Genomic DNA, 17,915 nt, shown 5'->3' with positions numbered 1-17,915 from the left:
TGATACTGGAATTTAGACTGGGGGGGGGCTATACGGCGAAAGTGGCTCCACAAACCCAGGCTTTTTTTTTTTTTTTTTTTTTTTTTTTTTTTTTAAGTACGTAATTATTTTGGAGCGTTATGAGGAGTTCCCAAAAGATTATGACTGCTAAAAGCAACACTGTCGCCGCCAGTACAGCGAGGGAGGGCCGCAGCACGTCAGCATGCAGCGTGTGAATGCGCAAGTTATAACACCGATTATTATAAAAACTACAGACCCTTTCCAAAAAATTAGAATGTCATGGAAAAGTTGTATAATTTCCATAATTCCATTCAAAAAGTTAAACTTTCATAGATTATAGATTCAGGGCCCACAATTTAAACGATTTCAAGTATTTATTTATTTGTACATAATTTGGGCTTCCAGCTCATTAAACCCACGAAAACAGGAATTCAAAAAATTAGAATACTGTGAAGAAATCAGCCCAAATTTTGCAGGGCATGAATGTTTTAAACTGAGTGTCACACACTAATGATCTACTAAAGTCAAATCACCAGAAACAGGCTTCCCCAGGTGTCATTAAATTGCTTCAGTTTGGTTAATTGTCTCAGTTGGGTTCAATATGGGGAAGACCATCATTGATACCCTCCATAGGATGGGTAAGCCACAAAAGTTCATAGCTAAGGAGGCTGGTTGTTCAGAGTGCTGTGTCCAAGCATATCAATGGAAAGTCTAGAGGAAGGGCAAAATGTGGCAGGAGAAGATGCACCAGCAAAAGAGATGACCGTGGGCTTCAGCGGATTATCAAACAGGGAAGATTCAAGAATCTGGCAGAGATCCAGAAAGAGTGGAATGAGGCGGGAGTCACAGCTTCAAAAACCACCACATTCAGACGCATCCGGGAGATGGGCTGCAACTGTCGGGTTCCTCGGGTCAAGCCACTTCTGAACCTGAGCCAACGTAGGAAGCGTCTCCACCGGGCCAAGGAGAAGAAGGACTGGACAGTTGGCCAGTGGTCCAAGGTCCTCTTTTCCGATGAAAGTAAAGTGTGCCTTTCATTTGGGAATCAAGGTCCAAGGGTTTGGAGGAAGACGGGGGAGGAACAGAACCCAAGCTGCCTGAGGTGCAGTGTGAAATATCCACAGTCCATCATGCAACAGTCTACCAGAATGTTTTGGAGGACTTCATGATTCCTTCTGCTGAGGATCTGTATGGAGATGCAGATTTCATCTTCCAGCAGGACCTGGCCCCTGCCCATACCGCCAGAAGCACCAAAACCTGGTTTGATGCCCATGCCATCACAGTGCTTGACTGACCAGCCAACTCGGACCTAAACCCCATTGAGAATCTATGGGGTATTCTCAAGAGGAAAATGAGGGGCACCAGACCCAACAACAAAGAAGAGCTGACAGCAAGCATCAAGGAAATCTGGGCTTCCATAACTCCCAGGCAATGCCACAGGCTGATTGCTTCAATGCCACGTGGCATCGAGGCAGTGATTAAGGCAAAGGGATTCCCAACCAAGTATTGAAGATTGACATATCGTTTTGAAAGTACCATATTTTGATTGATTTGATGTGATCCTAATTTCTTTTTTTTTTTTTTTTCCTGCAAAAACTGAGAAGTAAATGGTGATTTCTTCACAGTATTCTAATTTTTTGAATTCCTGTTTTCGTGCGTTTTATGAGCTGGAAGCCCAAATTACGTAAAAATAAACAAACAAATACTTGAAATCGTTTAAATTGTGGGCCCTGAATCTATAATCTATGAAAGTTTAACTTTTTGAATGGAATTATGGAAATTAAACAACTTTTCCATGACATTCTAACTTTTTGGAAAGGGTCTGTATACACTACTAGTCTACAACTTTCGTTGTTGTTATAGTTGAATGAAATATTAACGGCTGTATCTCGTTGTGACCGCTAGATGGTAGTGTTTCACGTGTGACGTGTTTTGTGGCGACTTCTTAAATTCTAAATGTTTTAATGCAGTTGATTGATGCCTCAGAGTGTTTATTCCTCGTTCTAAACGTGTAAAGTAGCAGCCATTTACAGCAACAATACAGCACTGCCAGTCCAAAGTCTGGAGAGTAAATGATCTCACTCAGTCCAACAATGAAGCCAGTGAACGTAGCTGGAAACCGCAACATATACATTCATGTTATTAGCTTTCTTGGAGCGTTTCATGAAAGTCTTTATTAACCACTGATGTCCAGCCTTTGACATCAATCACGAGAAGCTCGTATCATACCTGTTATGGTGAAGACTCCCACCACCAGATGTACCCCCCCCCCTCCCCGTTTCCCAGCAGCGTGATCTCCATCTGATCTGCTTTCCGGTTGTCATGCACCCTCTTGGTCTTCCTGGAGGCCCAGATGCCAGTGGCCAGCATCAGCAGGTAGAAGAGCACCATCAGCGCCACGCCCAGGACGTTTACACTCATTGCAAACACTTTATTTCTGCACTGCATTTAAATTTAGCCATCAGCCTCTGCGGGAGTCTCTGCAATTGAGAACTCTGAAGCATAGCAAAAGGATGAAGTGGTTTTACTGTAAATAGTAATATGTTATTAATATGTTAATGTCATGATAAGGACGACCAACTTTCCATGTTGGCAGGGCCAAACAACCTGACTTTGCACTATTGGACACAAACCGGAATTTAATTCGTTTCCTGTTTTAGAGTAAAACAAATACACGGGAAACGAATTGTGTCATTTCAAATGGATTAAAAGATTAATGAAATTTGTCTGTTAGCCGTGGGCAATTAATGAAATTAATTTTTCTTCTGCCATCCCACGCCCGGCCCCGGACACAGGACCGCCATCCTGCCCAGGGAGGTATCGTCCCCCCACCCCAAGGAGGTACGGGCTGCAGAGGTGGAACACCCAGCAACCGTGCCCACGGAGCCAACCCCAGTGTATCCTGTTTAATAATTCCCCTCCCCGACACCCGGAAGCCGCGTCGTGACACGCCGCGCAAGAGGGTAGGGGACCGGTCTCAAACCCACAACCCAGAACCCTAGCCGCAGAGAACCCGGACCGCTCGAGAGCATGAAAACACCATCCCCCCACCACCACAATGGCAAGACCCATCAAGGCAGACAAAGGAGCAAGCGAGGGGCAAAGCCAGCAAATGAGCAAGGGGGCAGACGTACAGAATCCCCCCGCACCCAAAAAGCCTGGTCTCTTTAATAACTATTAGTAAATTAGTTAATTAGTAAAAGAACTAATTGTTTTCCCGTCTTCAAACTTGGGAGAGTACAAAGGTGGAAACGCAACAAGTCAGTATAGATTCACTTGCACCGTGCATTGCAAAAGATTGTAAGTTTTCTTGATAATATGATTTAAAAAAAAAAAAATAATAAAGATAGTGTTTTGTCTGCCGCATTGGTTTTGTGTCGCTGACCACAGTGCGCACGCGCAGTCGTACGCCACACAACTGCGCTAACCAAACATGGCGGCGGCCGTCGACAGTGTTGTGAAAGTGTAAGTTTGCCTTTTTATTTCATTCGAGAAAGAAACAAACGACATCCACGCCGCTCCAAAAATATTCCGCATCAACAATTAGGTCTCTGCAAACTTTGAGAAAACACAAAGCTCTCACGCACGTCTTCGGGTATAAAATATGTCCCAAGAGAATAACATTCTCTTCGGTGCTAAGGTTAGCTTGTTAGCCGTGGGCAAATAGAAGCGAAGTAAACCTACATAGGGAGATGTAACTTGAACAATACCCCCCACCCCCAACTTAACTTGATCACTTTGGTTGTTTTTAAACAAGCTTTTTAGTCTACATTGGTAGTTGGCTGCTTGCTAATAAACACGTCTTGTTTGACCGGCGCTTTGTATTGACGAGAGGCGTGCTAACAATCAACCTTTTGTTCAGGCGTCCGTGCGGTGGCACTGTAGTGATCAGAGAAGCTTTATTCAAATTAAACCGATCTGAATTGCGACTCTTTCTGCAACGATAGTATTGCAGTCTTCTGAAGGACGTTGATATAGGACTATTTGATTGTTATTGTGGTTGTGGTTTGCAGTGGTGTTAACAGTCTTGGATCATACTGAGCGCTGTTATTTTGCTTTTCGTGTTCATCCACATGAGAGGGACAAAATATTAGAAACAACAACAAATACATTTTAATGAGTTGGGGCCAAATTACCCCGAAACTGCGCTTTGCATGTCATTTGTATAATAAGATGTGATCTCAACTGTGGCGTCAAGAGCACACTTCATGTGTTTGTGTTCCAGGCTCGGGGAGCAATATTACCGAGATGCCATGGAGCAGTGCCACAGCTACAATGCCCGATTGTGTGCTGAGCGCAGTATCCTCATGCCCTTCCTGGACTCGCAGACCGGCGTGGCTCAGTCCAACTGCTACATCTGGATGGAGAAGAGACACCGGAGCGCAGGTATGGACCAAGTCATAGGCTGCATGATTTAGCAATAAATGTGACTCACCATCTTCTTGCACAGAATTGAGATTGCAATTTTCTGGGACAATTTTTTCACACACACACACACTCACAGCGCACTCAGGGCCGTGTGCCTTCGTTTGAGAAAAATGGTGTATGGTCGTTTCCCTGTCAGTCTACAAGACACAAATTTATATGAATCAGACAGTAGGCTTTATTGTCACGGCGAGCCTAGTTGTTGAAGCGACGGTGCCAGCCCTCGACATCGTTGTTGGTGCGGATGATGATCACGATGATTATGATACTGTTGGATTGGTGTAAATTTGTGTCTTGTAGTCTGACGGGGAAACGTCTTGCCATATTTGTGGGCGAATGCTGGCCGGGGAATCGACTTGACAGGGAAAAGACCTTAATCTGAGAGAAATCACACTGTTTTTTTTTTTTAAATATTATTATTAGACTTCTTATTGCAGGGGTGTTCAAACCTTTTCCAGCGAGGGCCACGTACTGAAAAATGAAAGGATGCAGGGGCCACTTTGATATTTTGTAGTGAGATGCTAAGCTCATCTTTGTCAAATAGGTGAAAGTGCATCATTAGTGTGAACGCTGGTCTTGGCTCTTTTTCTCCCCTATTTTTGCTGTTTTTTTTTTTTTTTCAAATATTTCCACTTTCTTCTTAAATAATCTTCATACATGTTCTTCTCGCAATATTACAACTTATTTGTTTACGGTAATGTTACAACTTTAAAAAATATCAGATTTTTTTTCCCATTTTCTAAAAAGACATCTTTTTTTTTTTCAAATTGCAACTTTTTTCCTTGTTGGAATACCTTTTTTCTTTTGGCTATTTTAGGCTTTATTCTTGCAAAATTACAGCTGTTTTTGTTTTTATTTTTGTTGGGTGTTTTTTTTCCCCAACTTTCATGTTGAAATGTTATTCTTAAGATTTTAAGACTTTAAGATTTTGACCTGACTCTCATAACATTGTAACTTTTTCCACAACCTAATTTTCCACAAATGGCAACTTTGTGTTATTTTGTTTGTTTTTCATAGTATGACCTCTTCAACACAAGTAACATCCTATGCTTTAATACTTCAATTTTATGCTACTAAAATGTTATTTTTCCTCACATTACAATGTTATTCTCATAAGATTGACTTTTTTCCTCAATATTTTTCACTATTGTCGTAAAATTGCTTCTGATGTTTAAATATTTTTTTTTTTGGATTAGAAATTGGATGGATGGATGGATGGATGGATTTCTTGTTAAATGATATTTTTAGAATGTGCCGTGGGCCAATAAATAAACAGCCTTGGGCCAGTAAAGGCCCCCGGGCTGCACTTGGAACACGCCTGCATTATTGTCTTGTTCTGCCCCCACTGGTCTTTCAGCTGTTCTTCCTGGGGGGTGCCCTGCAAGGACCTTCTTTAAAAATGGAAACAAATAGAAAGACAAAACAAACCATCACGTCAAAAACATGACACGCTTTGTCCCTCCGCAGTACATTCATGCACATCGTAAGGACAAGTCATAAGAAAAGTCAAATAATTCATGCAGGTCGCGTCTCCTGAGAGCTCATGAATGATAGCCAGCATGCCGGGGGTCCCTGGTGGACGGGGAGAGCGAGTCCGCCGTGCTTGTGTGAATGGCAGTGCTTGTTTGCGATGCAGCTCGTTAAGGCAAAACCAAAAAACCTTATTTAGAAATTAAATCGCATGTTAGTGTGACTCGAGATTGCTTTTTTTTTTTTTTTAAAGATTTTTTTTGGTGCAGCCCTACGGCACACGCACACGCACACATCATAGTATGCCAACTGTTGGTGCTTCCATGTGTTGGTCAGGTGTCGCTCCAGGTCAGCTGTACACTTACCCAGCTCGTCGCTGGAGGAAGAAGCGACGCTCTCACCCGCCTGAGGACCCCCGATTGGCGTTCCCCGCCTCTCAAAGCAGGTATCACAACACACCCTTTACAAAAACATCAAACACATTTCAGTAAGACGTGTCCGCTGTTGTGCATGCGTGCGTGTGCAGCGGATTTAGAGCTGGGCCTGAAGCGTGATGCCTTAGGCGCGGTGGACGGCAGCAGTCTGGAGGCTTTGCTGAAGGGCGAGCCCCTCGACAGGAGGAGCGGCGTGGCAGACATCCGTGGTCCTGAGGACGATGCGGCCACCGCGGAGCCCCCTGCGAGCTCCACAGCCACTCATACGTCTTCTGGACGTGTCCGCAAGGTCAGGCTACAAGCACTTCTCCCATTGCATAAACGATGTCAATATGTTGTTGCTTTTTAAATTCTTACCGCTTGGCTTAACACACGGGTGTCCAAAGTGCGGCCTGGGGGCCATTTGGGGCAGGCGGCAGTTTTTTTTTTATTGGCCTGCTGCACATTCTAAAAATATAATTTAAGAAGAAAAAATGGAAAAATCAGCAGTAATTTTGCAAGAATGAAGTCAAAATATGAAGAGAAAAAAGTTGTGATTTGAGGAGAACGTGACATTGTAAGGAAACTCAAGGTCACTTTAGTAGCATCAAGTTGAAATATTGAAGAAAGAACTTTTTTTGTAAGTTAGGTAAATTATAATCTTACAGGAATAAAGTCAAACTCTTTCAAGAGGAAAAAGTTTATGAGCGTCAACTTGCAATATTACGAGGTAAAATAATTTAATTTTAGTAGCACAGAGTTGAAATATAAAAGAAAAAAATGCTTAAACAAAAAAATGAAGTTGTAATTTTTAGAAAATAAGGTTGGGGGGAAGTTAAAAAAAAAACAAACTAAAAAGCATTTTCAAGTTTGGAAAGACATTTTTTTTTTCATTAGAAAAAAACACAACAGCAAAAATGGGGAAAAAAGTGGAAATTTGATGTTGGGAATTGGCTTTTTCACTGATGCCACAAAGCTGAGATGCAGGATTTTCTTGAAATACATATTTACAAAACATGAAAGTGGCCTTTGCATCCTTTTTTTTTGTAGTCGTCCCTCATTTATAGCGGTTAATTGGTTCCAGACTCGAATGTGGTAAGTGAATTTCCATGAAGTGGGATTCAATATTAATAAACAGAATATTTTTGTAGTTAAAAAAAAAAACAACAGGTCGATAATGATGACGCCCTGGATAAACTGACATGTGCGTGTATGCGTGTGCCACACAGGCCAGATGACGAGGGTTCACTCTGCATCTGTCAGTGCGCGTTGGTTCTATAGTGGAATGAACCGAGTGACTGAGCAGTCATCTCATTCAGCCTCTTTGTGGAGGCAGGCTATTAGTGAGTGGCTACAGAGGGTTAGCAGTTAGCCTCGTGAAATAGCATACTCTAACATGAATGATGGCATGCAAGCGATGGTTTCTGAGGCGAATACCACAGCTGACAGCCCCAGAGTGGGAATATTTCGGTTTTAAACCGATTGAACAAGGTGAGTGCATGAACACAGTTTTCTCAACCTTCTCAACAAAAGAACAACTGATGGACGTACCTCGGGCAGCGGAGCCTTCATCCCGACAGTCAATGCTTGAGGCGTTTGGTCCGCAGTGTAAATATAAACAAAACAGTGAAAAATGGTGCGAGCTCACAGAGAGTGTCGCTCGCCGCAGTGCAAAATAAATGCAACCATTCAATACGGTTATATGGCATACATTTGAAACAACATACATGCACGCAACTTGTGTGGAGCTAATGTGGCTCACACAGGTACACTATACTTGGGTACCATCTAGTGGTTCAAATGGGAATTACACCTCATGACAATAATTTAAAAAACGGTCTCATAAAATGTTGATAATTTCAATTCTTGCCAATAACTCGTTGCACAGTTATCCACCAGCACAATTTGTTCTGGTGACAGGTCTCATGCAAGGTGTTGGGAAGCTGGGAGACCACAGGCGTGCTTAAAAAGGTACTCAACTTGACTTTTCTCACCGCAGAGAGTCTTGGACCACGATGACTATCTGGACGACTTGGATGATGAAGACTTTGAGGATGAGACCCCCAAGAGGCGAGGCAAGAGCAAATCCAAAGTGAGTGGCAACTCTTTGCCAAGTGTACGCACTCGTGCAATTCGCAAGATCACACGTTCTCTCTGGGTGCGTTAGGGGCGCAGTGACAAGAACGGCAAGAAGAAAAGTGAGGCTGCAGCTGCTGCTCTGGAGGAAAGAGACAAACCTTACGCCTGCGACAGTGAGTAAATAACATGTTCCCGCTACCCGTGTGGGCTTCGTGCATGCCAGCAAGAGAGCTTTTTGCTTTTCCTGCTGAAAGACAGCAACAACGTACGGCCTCTTCTGTGCACGATGTGATCTAAAAGACTCCTTAAGTATAGAAAGGTGCTTGACTGGAAGCCAAGCAGCCCCAGCCCCAGCCCCACCCCCATGGCGCTCTTTTGTGATCTGTACTTGTTAGCGGCAGCCTGCTGTGCCAGTGCTCTCCTCTGCTGTTGAGCTTGCTTGCTACTGGCCCGTAACCTGAAGAAATACAAGTAAGGATAAAGAAGAAGGAATGCTTGCTGGTCGCGAGGCAACGAATGCCACTTTCCTGGTTACACCTGAGAGCTCTTTCTTCTTTCTATTTGGGACGGTCATTCCACAATCACTATAACCCCTGTCTATGACCGTGTGTGTGTGTGTGTGTGTGTGTGTGTGTGTGTGTGTGTTGTGTGTCAGTCTGTGGGAAGCGCTACAAGAACCGTCCGGGCCTGAGCTACCACTATACACATTCTCACCTGGCCGAGGAGGAGGGCGAGGACCGCGAAGAGATCGAGGCACCACCCACTCCTCGCCAGCCTGAGGAGCAGAAGAGTGAGTCACTCTCAAGTGCTGCGAGGGAAAGATGGAGAGATGAGGAGAGAAAGAGGGGCGTGGGCTTGCATGCTATGTTGTAGCATGTGTGTTTTCTGATGAGTCACTTCCTCATCCTTTTTTTTGGTTCTTCCGTCCTCCATATTTTTTATTGTCAGGATGTCAAAGTTTGCATTAGACCAGTGGTTCTTAACCTTGTTGGAGGTACCGAACCCCACCATTTTCATATGCCCATTCACCGAACCCTTCTTTAGTGAAAAATAAAATATACTTTTTTTTTTCAAATTCAAGACATAGGTATATGTTTGTTTACTGGTGCACAAAATGACGGAGACAGGACGCCGACTCCCATCACGGTCCGTGATACATGTGAATTCATGCTGTACATATTCGTCCCACCACTTTTTTTTGCTCGACATGGTTAGTATGGATTGAAATATTAAGAACGAAATCACAGGACGTGCTAGCACATCAGTTACACGTTGACTACTTGATGGTGCGTTTCATTTGTACTCGGAACTGGGAAGTCGGAGTGAGAGTGACGTGATCTCCAAGTTAAAAGTGGTCCAGTTGCCAAGTCAGAAAAACTTTACACTTAGGAATATTTGTTATAAATTATTTATTGATTATTTATTGTTTACACACAAGGCAGCCATCATTGATTGTTAACTGAGAGGTGGTGTGGATGCTCTGACTTCCAAGTTGAACATTCCGACTTCGGGTGGCGTTTCAGTCGGGCGTTTCCGCTAGAAACTTGGAAATTCTGACTTCCAAGTACAAATGGAACACACCATGAGTGCGCTAAATTCTTCGCAGCACTGATTGGCCAAGGCAAGCAATGTAATGTGATTATCTGCAGCCAGTGATGGCTAAGCAGCGGCGTGTCATTACGAATTGACACGATGGGTCCAGTGTGTCTTAACCTCCGTGGCGGAGGCTCCACCGAACCCCTAGGGTTTGATTGAACCCAGGTTAAGAACCACTGCAGTAGACCCTGTGTTTGTGATACTCAATGCTGTAATATCCATCTTTTCTTTACCGCAACGATTTGTGCACGAAAAACTTGCATTATCACGCTAATTGAGTTGACATCAGCTTCTTCCATTGTTGTTTTTCCTCTGTCGTTTTGAAAATACTGCTTTGCTTAAGACAAGCTTAAGGTGTCTAAAGTGCAGCCTGGGGGCCATTTGTGGACTGCAGCACGTTGTAAAAATATAGAATTTAACAAGAAAACTAACAAAAAAAAGAAAAAAAACCCAGCAAAACGGAAAAATCAGCAGTGATTCTCATAATAAAAAAACGTAATCTTGCGAGAAAGAGTCGTCATTTTAGGAGAATAACGTAATACAATGGTTCCCAAACGGTTTGTTGCACACATTTTTACATGAAATTGAAATATTAAACATGATCAATTGGTTAATTAATTTGATAGTAATTGTGGTTGAAGCGTTTGTGTTGTGCTTGGTTCTCCATGAGCGCTGATAAATAGATAAGGTGTCAGTTTCTCTTGGAGATGAAGTATCAAAGTATGTTTTATTTCAGCCGGATGTTGGGATCCTTCACTTTGAATGCTTGGAACCTGAGCTTCACTTTTGCCGGCTTGCAATCGCTGATTTAAATCTGCAGATTAATTGGATACCAAATTGAAAGGGAAAGTTGAACAAACATGAGAAGTAGCATCCAAAGTGCAAAAACACATACAAGGAGAACATTTACAGTGGCAGCAGTTGGACGGTTCAAAATCAGTAATTCTCATGGAAAAATCGTAATCTTGCAAAGGTCGTCATTTTACAAGAATAACATAATATTATTAGGGAAAATAACCCATTTTAGCAGCATGAAATTGAAATGTTCAAAACAACGAATAAAGTTTCAATTTTAGGAAAATTAGGTTGCGGAAAAAGTGACAATGTTACGAAATAAAGTCAAAATTAAGAGGAGAAAATGTACACTGGCAATTGGATGGGTACAAAAACAACAACAAAACGGGGGAAAAAAGTTAAAATTTTACAAGAATAAAGTCACAATATGAAGACAAAAAAGTTGCTTCCTAACAAGAAAAAAGCTGCAAATTTGTGAAAAAAAATTACAAAAATTTGCCAAGATTATTTAAGCAGCAAGTTGAGATGCTCTTTTTTCCTGTAATATGCAGTATATAACTTCTTGGCGTGTCTTTTCCTAAATGTAGAAGTGGCCACTGCATTGTTTCATTTTTCACGGTGTGTTTGGACCCCCTGTTACTCATCCAAGACACGCCTGCAGGCTAATCAGCTCCAATAGGAGACCTGTATCGGGAATTCTGCCCTTTCCAAAGCTAGCGGTACTGTATTTCCTCATAATATATTCCTCATTGTGGTTGTATTGTGTAATATTTAGCGTCTCAATACAGTAAGCAGAATATTAGAATGATGCAGCGCACGTCTGCACATAATGATTCAGTGAAGGCGTGTTCTTGCTACGTTAAAACTTTGTATGTGAGATTTTGCGCGTGCATGCAGTGAAGTTGGCCCGTCCTGTTGGAAACCTTCCTTTCGAGTAAGCTCACTAACTTGTGTCGTTTCTCTCTTCTCCCGTGTAGCCAATAAGAAGGGTCCAAATGGACTAGCGATGCCCAACGATTACTGCGACTTCTGTCTGGGAGACTCGACCATGAACCAGAAGACCGGCCAATCAGAGGAGCTTGTGTCCTGCTCAGACTGCGGACGCTCGGGTACGGACGGGCCTTTTGTCTCCATCACTGCTTAATACTGTGCATGCATGTGGTGTCCAAGTCAGACGGTTGCTTGCGACCGGTTTCATGGTTGCGCCTGGTCACGTCCGCCCCTGCAGGCCACCCGACATGTCTGCAGTTCACGCCCGTGATGATGGCCGCAGTGAAGACCTACCGTTGGCAGTGCATCGAGTGCAAGTGCTGCAATGTTTGCGGCACCTCGGAGAATGACGTGAGCACATTTTAGGCTGCTGTCTCTAGTTAATGAATGAATTGAACACTAATGATATGTTAACGTTCTTGATAATACAAGTGTAAAAATAACATGTTATCCTTCTTAATTGTTATACAAGATTTAGAGATACGATTTAACTGCTAAACAATGAGTTGTGTACTCACCATTCACTTTGAAGACAAGTCACAGACAGTTAAATCATTTTCTTTGCTATGATTGCTACCCTTCTGTGGAGACATTTCACAAGGTCACCAGCAACCAATGGACATGAAGGTTCTCTAACAGCTCCCACGGATGTCTAATACACTTCTGAGTAATAATGTACATTTTGCACTGTTGGATCTAAAGGAGGTTCGAAGTAGAAAAATGCAAAAAGAAGAAATGGGACAGAAAAAAGAAATTGAGCGAGCGATTTATTGCAAAGAAGCATTAAAGTGTAAAGTGAAATACTGTAGGCGCTTCATCAGCTGATCAAAAGACCAGTCTTTAAAATGTGGATTGAATGTGATGTAGTGTCAGGTGTTCACACTGTCATCATCTCTTGATGGCAAAGGCAAAGCAGCTTTCTCTCTTTGAAGGCGGTGGGATTGTTGAGCTGCATAAGTGAGGCCTCTTGCAGCGCCATTGCTGCTGAGGTTGGACGCAGGAGGACAGTCACTTCAAACTTCTGAAAAACATCCTGAGGGTCACGGAACAAAAAAGTGGTAGACCCAAAAAAATGTCACTGGAGGATCCCACTGACTGTCAAGACACGGGACCATCCTCGGCCCAAAGGAAGGTTGTTACTGGTGCCGAGTGCAGTCCAATAACCAGACGCCATCTGCCAGAAGGCTTTTAAGAAGAAAGAAGCACGAATTTGCAGGAGAGCACCAAACACGGGACATTGAAAGGTGGAAGGAAGTTTTATTCTCCCTTGACGGTCCTGATGGCTTCCAACATTACTGGCATGACAAGGAGATCCCACCTGAGATGTTTTCCACACGACACAGTGGACACATCCTTCAGTGGAACAATGGAGCTTCAGGTTGTGCAGGGGTGTCAAACGGTGGCCGGCTATGTGGAGATGTTTCAGGGGGCATCCCTCATGACTGAAGGCCCTCGTCTGTGTGGTCATGACTGGCTTTTTCAACAGGACATCGCTGCACCTCACAAAGGACTTCTTCCAGAGGAATAAGATCACTCTTTTGGACCATCCTGCGTGTTCCCCTCATCTAAATCCAATGGAGAACATTTGGGGATGGATTTACAAAAATGGACATCAGTTCCAGACAGTGAAGCCATCTTCACCACCTGGAGCAACATTCCCACCAGCCTCCTGGAAACACTGGCATCAAGCACACCCAAACCCATTTTTCACCTCATTAAAAAGAACTAGCTGCTAAGCTACCCCTTTGTTCTACATTTTATTTGTATTTTAGGGGGGTTTGGGGTTTTTTTGAGCTATGGTCTTAAAGTTGGGACCCGCTGGTTTTCAGTGCTTCTTTGCAATAAATTGCTCACTCAATTTTTTTTTGTCTATCCCGTTTTTTCTTTTTGCATTTTTCTACTTAGAACCTCCTTAAGATCCAACAGTGCAAAATGTACGTTCTTGCTATTTTCCAGCTGGTCTGAACATTCTGAGGAGTGTTGCTGCAATGACGCACGCTTTCATTTCTAACCGCCGCAAATGTAAGCATCCAACTTTTTTTTTGTTTCTCTCGCAGGACCAGCTGCTGTTCTGTGATGACTGCGACCGAGGCTATCACATGTACTGCCTTTCTCCCCCCATGACCGAACCTCCCGAGGGTAAGACGTCAGTCACTGAGCTGTAAGTTAAAAGATGTCTTATTCAACGACAAGCTTTTTTTTTTCTCTTCTTGCAGGGAGCTGGAGCTGCCACCTGTGCCTGGCTCTGCTCAAGGATAAAGCCTCCATCTACCAGCAGAACCAGAACCTCGCCTCCGAGTGACATCACACCAATTAGTTAGTCTCCCCCCTCCCCCTCTGTCACAAGACGCCCGCCCCCATTTAAGCAAAGGAACGCATCAGGCTGCCGCACTAAAGGACGCTTTCTGTTTAAATGTAGCTCAACCACCTTGCTGATCAGCAGCAAGAGTCGATATCTACACGGGTGGGATGGGGGCGGTGGGGGGCACCAAAACAAAACAGACCTCAGATCAGTTGAAGTGCAGATCAAACTGAACCGCCAACCTGCCTGCGATGCCTCTCAGGCGTGCTGTCTTAACACACGAATACGTACACACTGTCTCGGACTGCTGCTACACACGGACAAGCGAGCGTGCGGTAACCATAGCAACAGCTGTCTCCACGGGCGCTCCCGGGAGTAGCATCCCAGCTAATTATCTGCACTGTGGAGTGTTTCGGGGGATTTCTCCCCCCTCCCTGCCAAATGATCTATTTGTACTTTCTGGATGCGAGGACGCAAAAACACAAAGCGTACGTGGCTGGAGAATTCTTCTTAATGTTATTGTTCTAGTGGACTTCTGTGGTGGCATTTGTGTACTTGGAGAGTTTATCCATTGAGGGTGGTTTCATCACCAACATCTAAAGCTCTGACATGTTCAGCTGCTGCCACACAGCTCGGCCTGTTACTGAACACAAATGTCAAGCTAACACAGGTACACAGGACTCATCAGAGGAGACAACACGGCGTACCCTCATGTCTTTATTCCTATTTCTCCACCAAAGGGAGCTCATATCGTCTTACTTTTAACGTCTTATGAAGCAGCTTATGTCTTTTGCATATCGTAGCTTGGTGTTAGTTCAGTAGGACTCCAAAAGGCACGTTCTTTTCACAGAGACGTCGTAGTAGAAACCACTCACGGTGACATCGTCAGCAGCCCAATGAACGCACACTCGCATCATTCTTTTGATTTTTGAAAATAGATTACGTAATATTCCATCGTTATTGGGAGACTTTTCTAGTAAAGTTTTGTCAAGTGTGTGGTGAAGATTTATACCACGTATATGGCTCTTTCTAAACATTCTGTGTACTGTGTTGCCTTGTTTGTACTTTTTGGTTATGACTGTGACATGTTTTAAATTCATTTGACTGTTCAAATATGTCAGACTTCCATTCTGAGTATTTGTAAAATGATGTACTTTGTTGTACTATTTTTATTTTTTGTTACTTTGGTTCGGTGACAGAGCCTGACTGAAATAAACATCACTTTTCATTTGAATGATGTGGTTTGGTTTCCTCTCCCGAGGAAGAGAAAGAAGCAAAGGAAAATATAATTGACGAGATGGAGCAGAATGCACAAATGAACGAAAGTGCAAGGAGAGGGCAGACCAAAATGGAGGAGAACCAGATGGAATGGATGTTCCATCAACAAAGCAACAGATTGCCAACCTTCTACAATCAAAGGAGGTGGATGTGGATACCAACACCATCACGCTTGCATCCCACTATAAGGCAGAAACGCCACCACACCGGTCATCAAGTCCACTAACGGAATTCAACACTGCACTGCATGAATGAGCATCAAAACGTGCCAAGAAAGCACGAGACTTGAAGCGGTAAAAGATACAAAGCTTGGAGCACCGACGCTGAACTCTACGTCAAGCTAAATGGAGGTCCAGGAGATGCAAGAGTGCTTCTGAATACATATTAAACATCTTATCACCATGACAACAAGGAAACCGGATACAACACACAAAGGAAGTACCATGTGATTAGAAGGATTACACTTGATATCATTTGACATCGATATCATTGTTGCAAGGGCCTGCTCGAGAAAGTAGTACAATTAGGAACCCATGTATCGACATTCAATGACACTCACAGTAGAACACTAAAGATGATATCAACAGGGGTTGTCTGTTTTGTTTCAAACATAAATAAATGTTAGCAATTGTCTTTATGGGATGTGGAATTGTGAATTATAACATGAAGTGTGCATGTTTGAAATAAATGAAAGCATAACCATTTCAGTAACTGTACTATTGTGTAAAGCACAAAACACAAGCACTTCTGACTGTTGTCACTTTAAGAGCGGTCTCACTGACCTGAGACAGCTCCTGGCTTGTTTTGACTTGGGACAGCGTCGTCATCCACACCTGATGGGGGCCAGTACAGCGCCCCACTTCAACTTTCGGTTATCATTGAAGTTAGGCTGTTTTAAATGTGAAAGTTCAGCATATGTCGTGTGCAGATATTGTCCCTCTTAATTACGACACAGTCGTCCCTCGCTATATCGTGGTTTCTCAGAAATGAAGTCATCAACGATCGCCATGTCATGGTAAACTATTGTCTATTATTAGTCAAAACATATGGAAATACAAGTGATATGTAAATTGTGGTCACTAGGCGGCAGTAAGGACACAAAACATTGAGCCATTACCCTAAATGACTTTACCTTAACACTGCATGAAGGCAGCCATGGCATGTCCCACATGATTTGAGTGAAAAAAAAAGTTATCCTCCCATTCTGTGTGGACATGGTAAATGTCTTCTTAAGTTTCGAAGAAATACATTTGAGGCTAAGTGGTTAGCTCGCTGCCGTCTCGAGTCCCTGCAGCGTAAGAGTTGCGCAATGTGACAATGAATAATGAATGACTGTAGGGGTGTTATTTCACGTCTAATAATGTTAAAAACTGCATTTGGAAAGTCATAAACACTTTTTCTACGCTCTAACTACGAAACTATTCCATTTATTAACATTGGATCCTATATTGCCAAAAGATCTAAATCAGGTTTGGATAATTAAGCGCTATAAACGAGGGATGAGCGTAAGTAAATGCAAAAAATAGACTCAGTACCAAGAAAAAAACCTTCTACCCACCAACTGTTCTACTCCCTCTGGCATCACAAACCCGCAGCCAATGAAAAGAAATCTTTTTTTTTCTTTTTTTTCTTTTACATAACGCAGTGTTTTCATTTTGCCCAACAATAACAGAGGCAGCACTCCTTCCCCGTACAAACATTCCAACACTTTGTAAACAAGTTTTTGTCTTTTTCAGAGCACGGAAAAGCCCAACACACACACACACACACACACACACACACACACACACACAGTGCAACTACCAGCCGTGCAACTACAACACATGAGAAAGATCATCAGCTATGTGCAAACACAAGCAACTGCATGACATGTCATCCATATAAAGTACAGCGGTTAGAGTTCAAAGTGTGTTTTATAAACTTGTGTGGGTGGTGTGCTGAGGTGGAGGTACAAAACCATGTAAAATACTCATTCATATCAAAAGGGAGCTCTTAAGACGAGAGGCATGAGATCCATCCCAGTGAAAAAAGCCAATGTGTGTGTGTGTTTATCCTCTATAGCCTTTCAAAGATGATAGCGCAAAGGAGGAAGATTGCGTAAAGCAGCATGAGCCAGAGGCCCAGCCTGCGGTCCAACTTCCAGCGGTTCAGATGGACGCACAGGACCTTGATGGAGTGGACACAGAGCGGGAGAGAGAAGCCGTCTTGTCACGTGGTGTATGAAGACGGAGGCGATGATATCAAATAGGACTTACGGTGAGCATGACTGAGGCCAGGAGAAGGATAACAGAGTAAACCAGGCCCCTGCTGTTGATTGTCACCTGGAAAAACAAACACACACACGAGCGTTGAGTTGCCGGGACATGACGTCCAAACATGTCCAGCGAGGGCCACGTAGTGAAAAACAAAAGCAAGCACCTTTGCCGCGCCGATGTCTTGTAAAGCGACACATGCAGATGTGCTAACACGTTATAGATGATTAGCATTTCATCTCGGCTTTGTCACATAGCTCAACAACTACAAACGTTAGCTACGCCTTATCAACGTGCCCCATTTTTGCTGTTGCT

At 43.3% G+C, this 17,915-nt stretch overlaps 1 protein-coding gene and 1 pseudogene across 2 annotated transcripts in view; one reads left to right on the top strand and one right to left on the bottom strand.

Moving 5' to 3' along the window:
- Positions 1-3,409: 3,409 nt before the first annotated feature.
- On the top strand, positions 3,410-15,304 carry LOC129189769 (zinc finger protein ubi-d4-like; annotated as a pseudogene).
- Positions 5,893-17,915, bottom strand: part of LOC129189768 (sodium/potassium/calcium exchanger 3-like) — a 29,587-nt gene continuing 17,564 nt past the window's right edge. For both annotated transcript variants that reach the window (XM_054791824.1, XM_054791825.1), the window contains exons 16-17: positions 17,604-17,669; positions 5,893-17,514 (exon numbers count right to left, since the gene is read on the bottom strand). In XM_054791824.1, coding sequence (XP_054647799.1) covers positions 17,404-17,514; positions 17,604-17,669 — 177 coding nt within the window. In that variant the 3' untranslated portion in view covers positions 5,893-17,403. The remainder of the gene's footprint in view (positions 17,515-17,603; positions 17,670-17,915) is intronic.

Source organism: Dunckerocampus dactyliophorus, chromosome 11 (assembly GCF_027744805.1).
Source record: "Dunckerocampus dactyliophorus isolate RoL2022-P2 chromosome 11, RoL_Ddac_1.1, whole genome shotgun sequence".
Taxonomy (NCBI): Eukaryota; Metazoa; Chordata; class Actinopteri; order Syngnathiformes; family Syngnathidae; genus Dunckerocampus; species Dunckerocampus dactyliophorus.
Note: the sequence above shows the minus strand (reverse complement) of the source record. Positions and strands in the feature narration are given on the sequence as shown.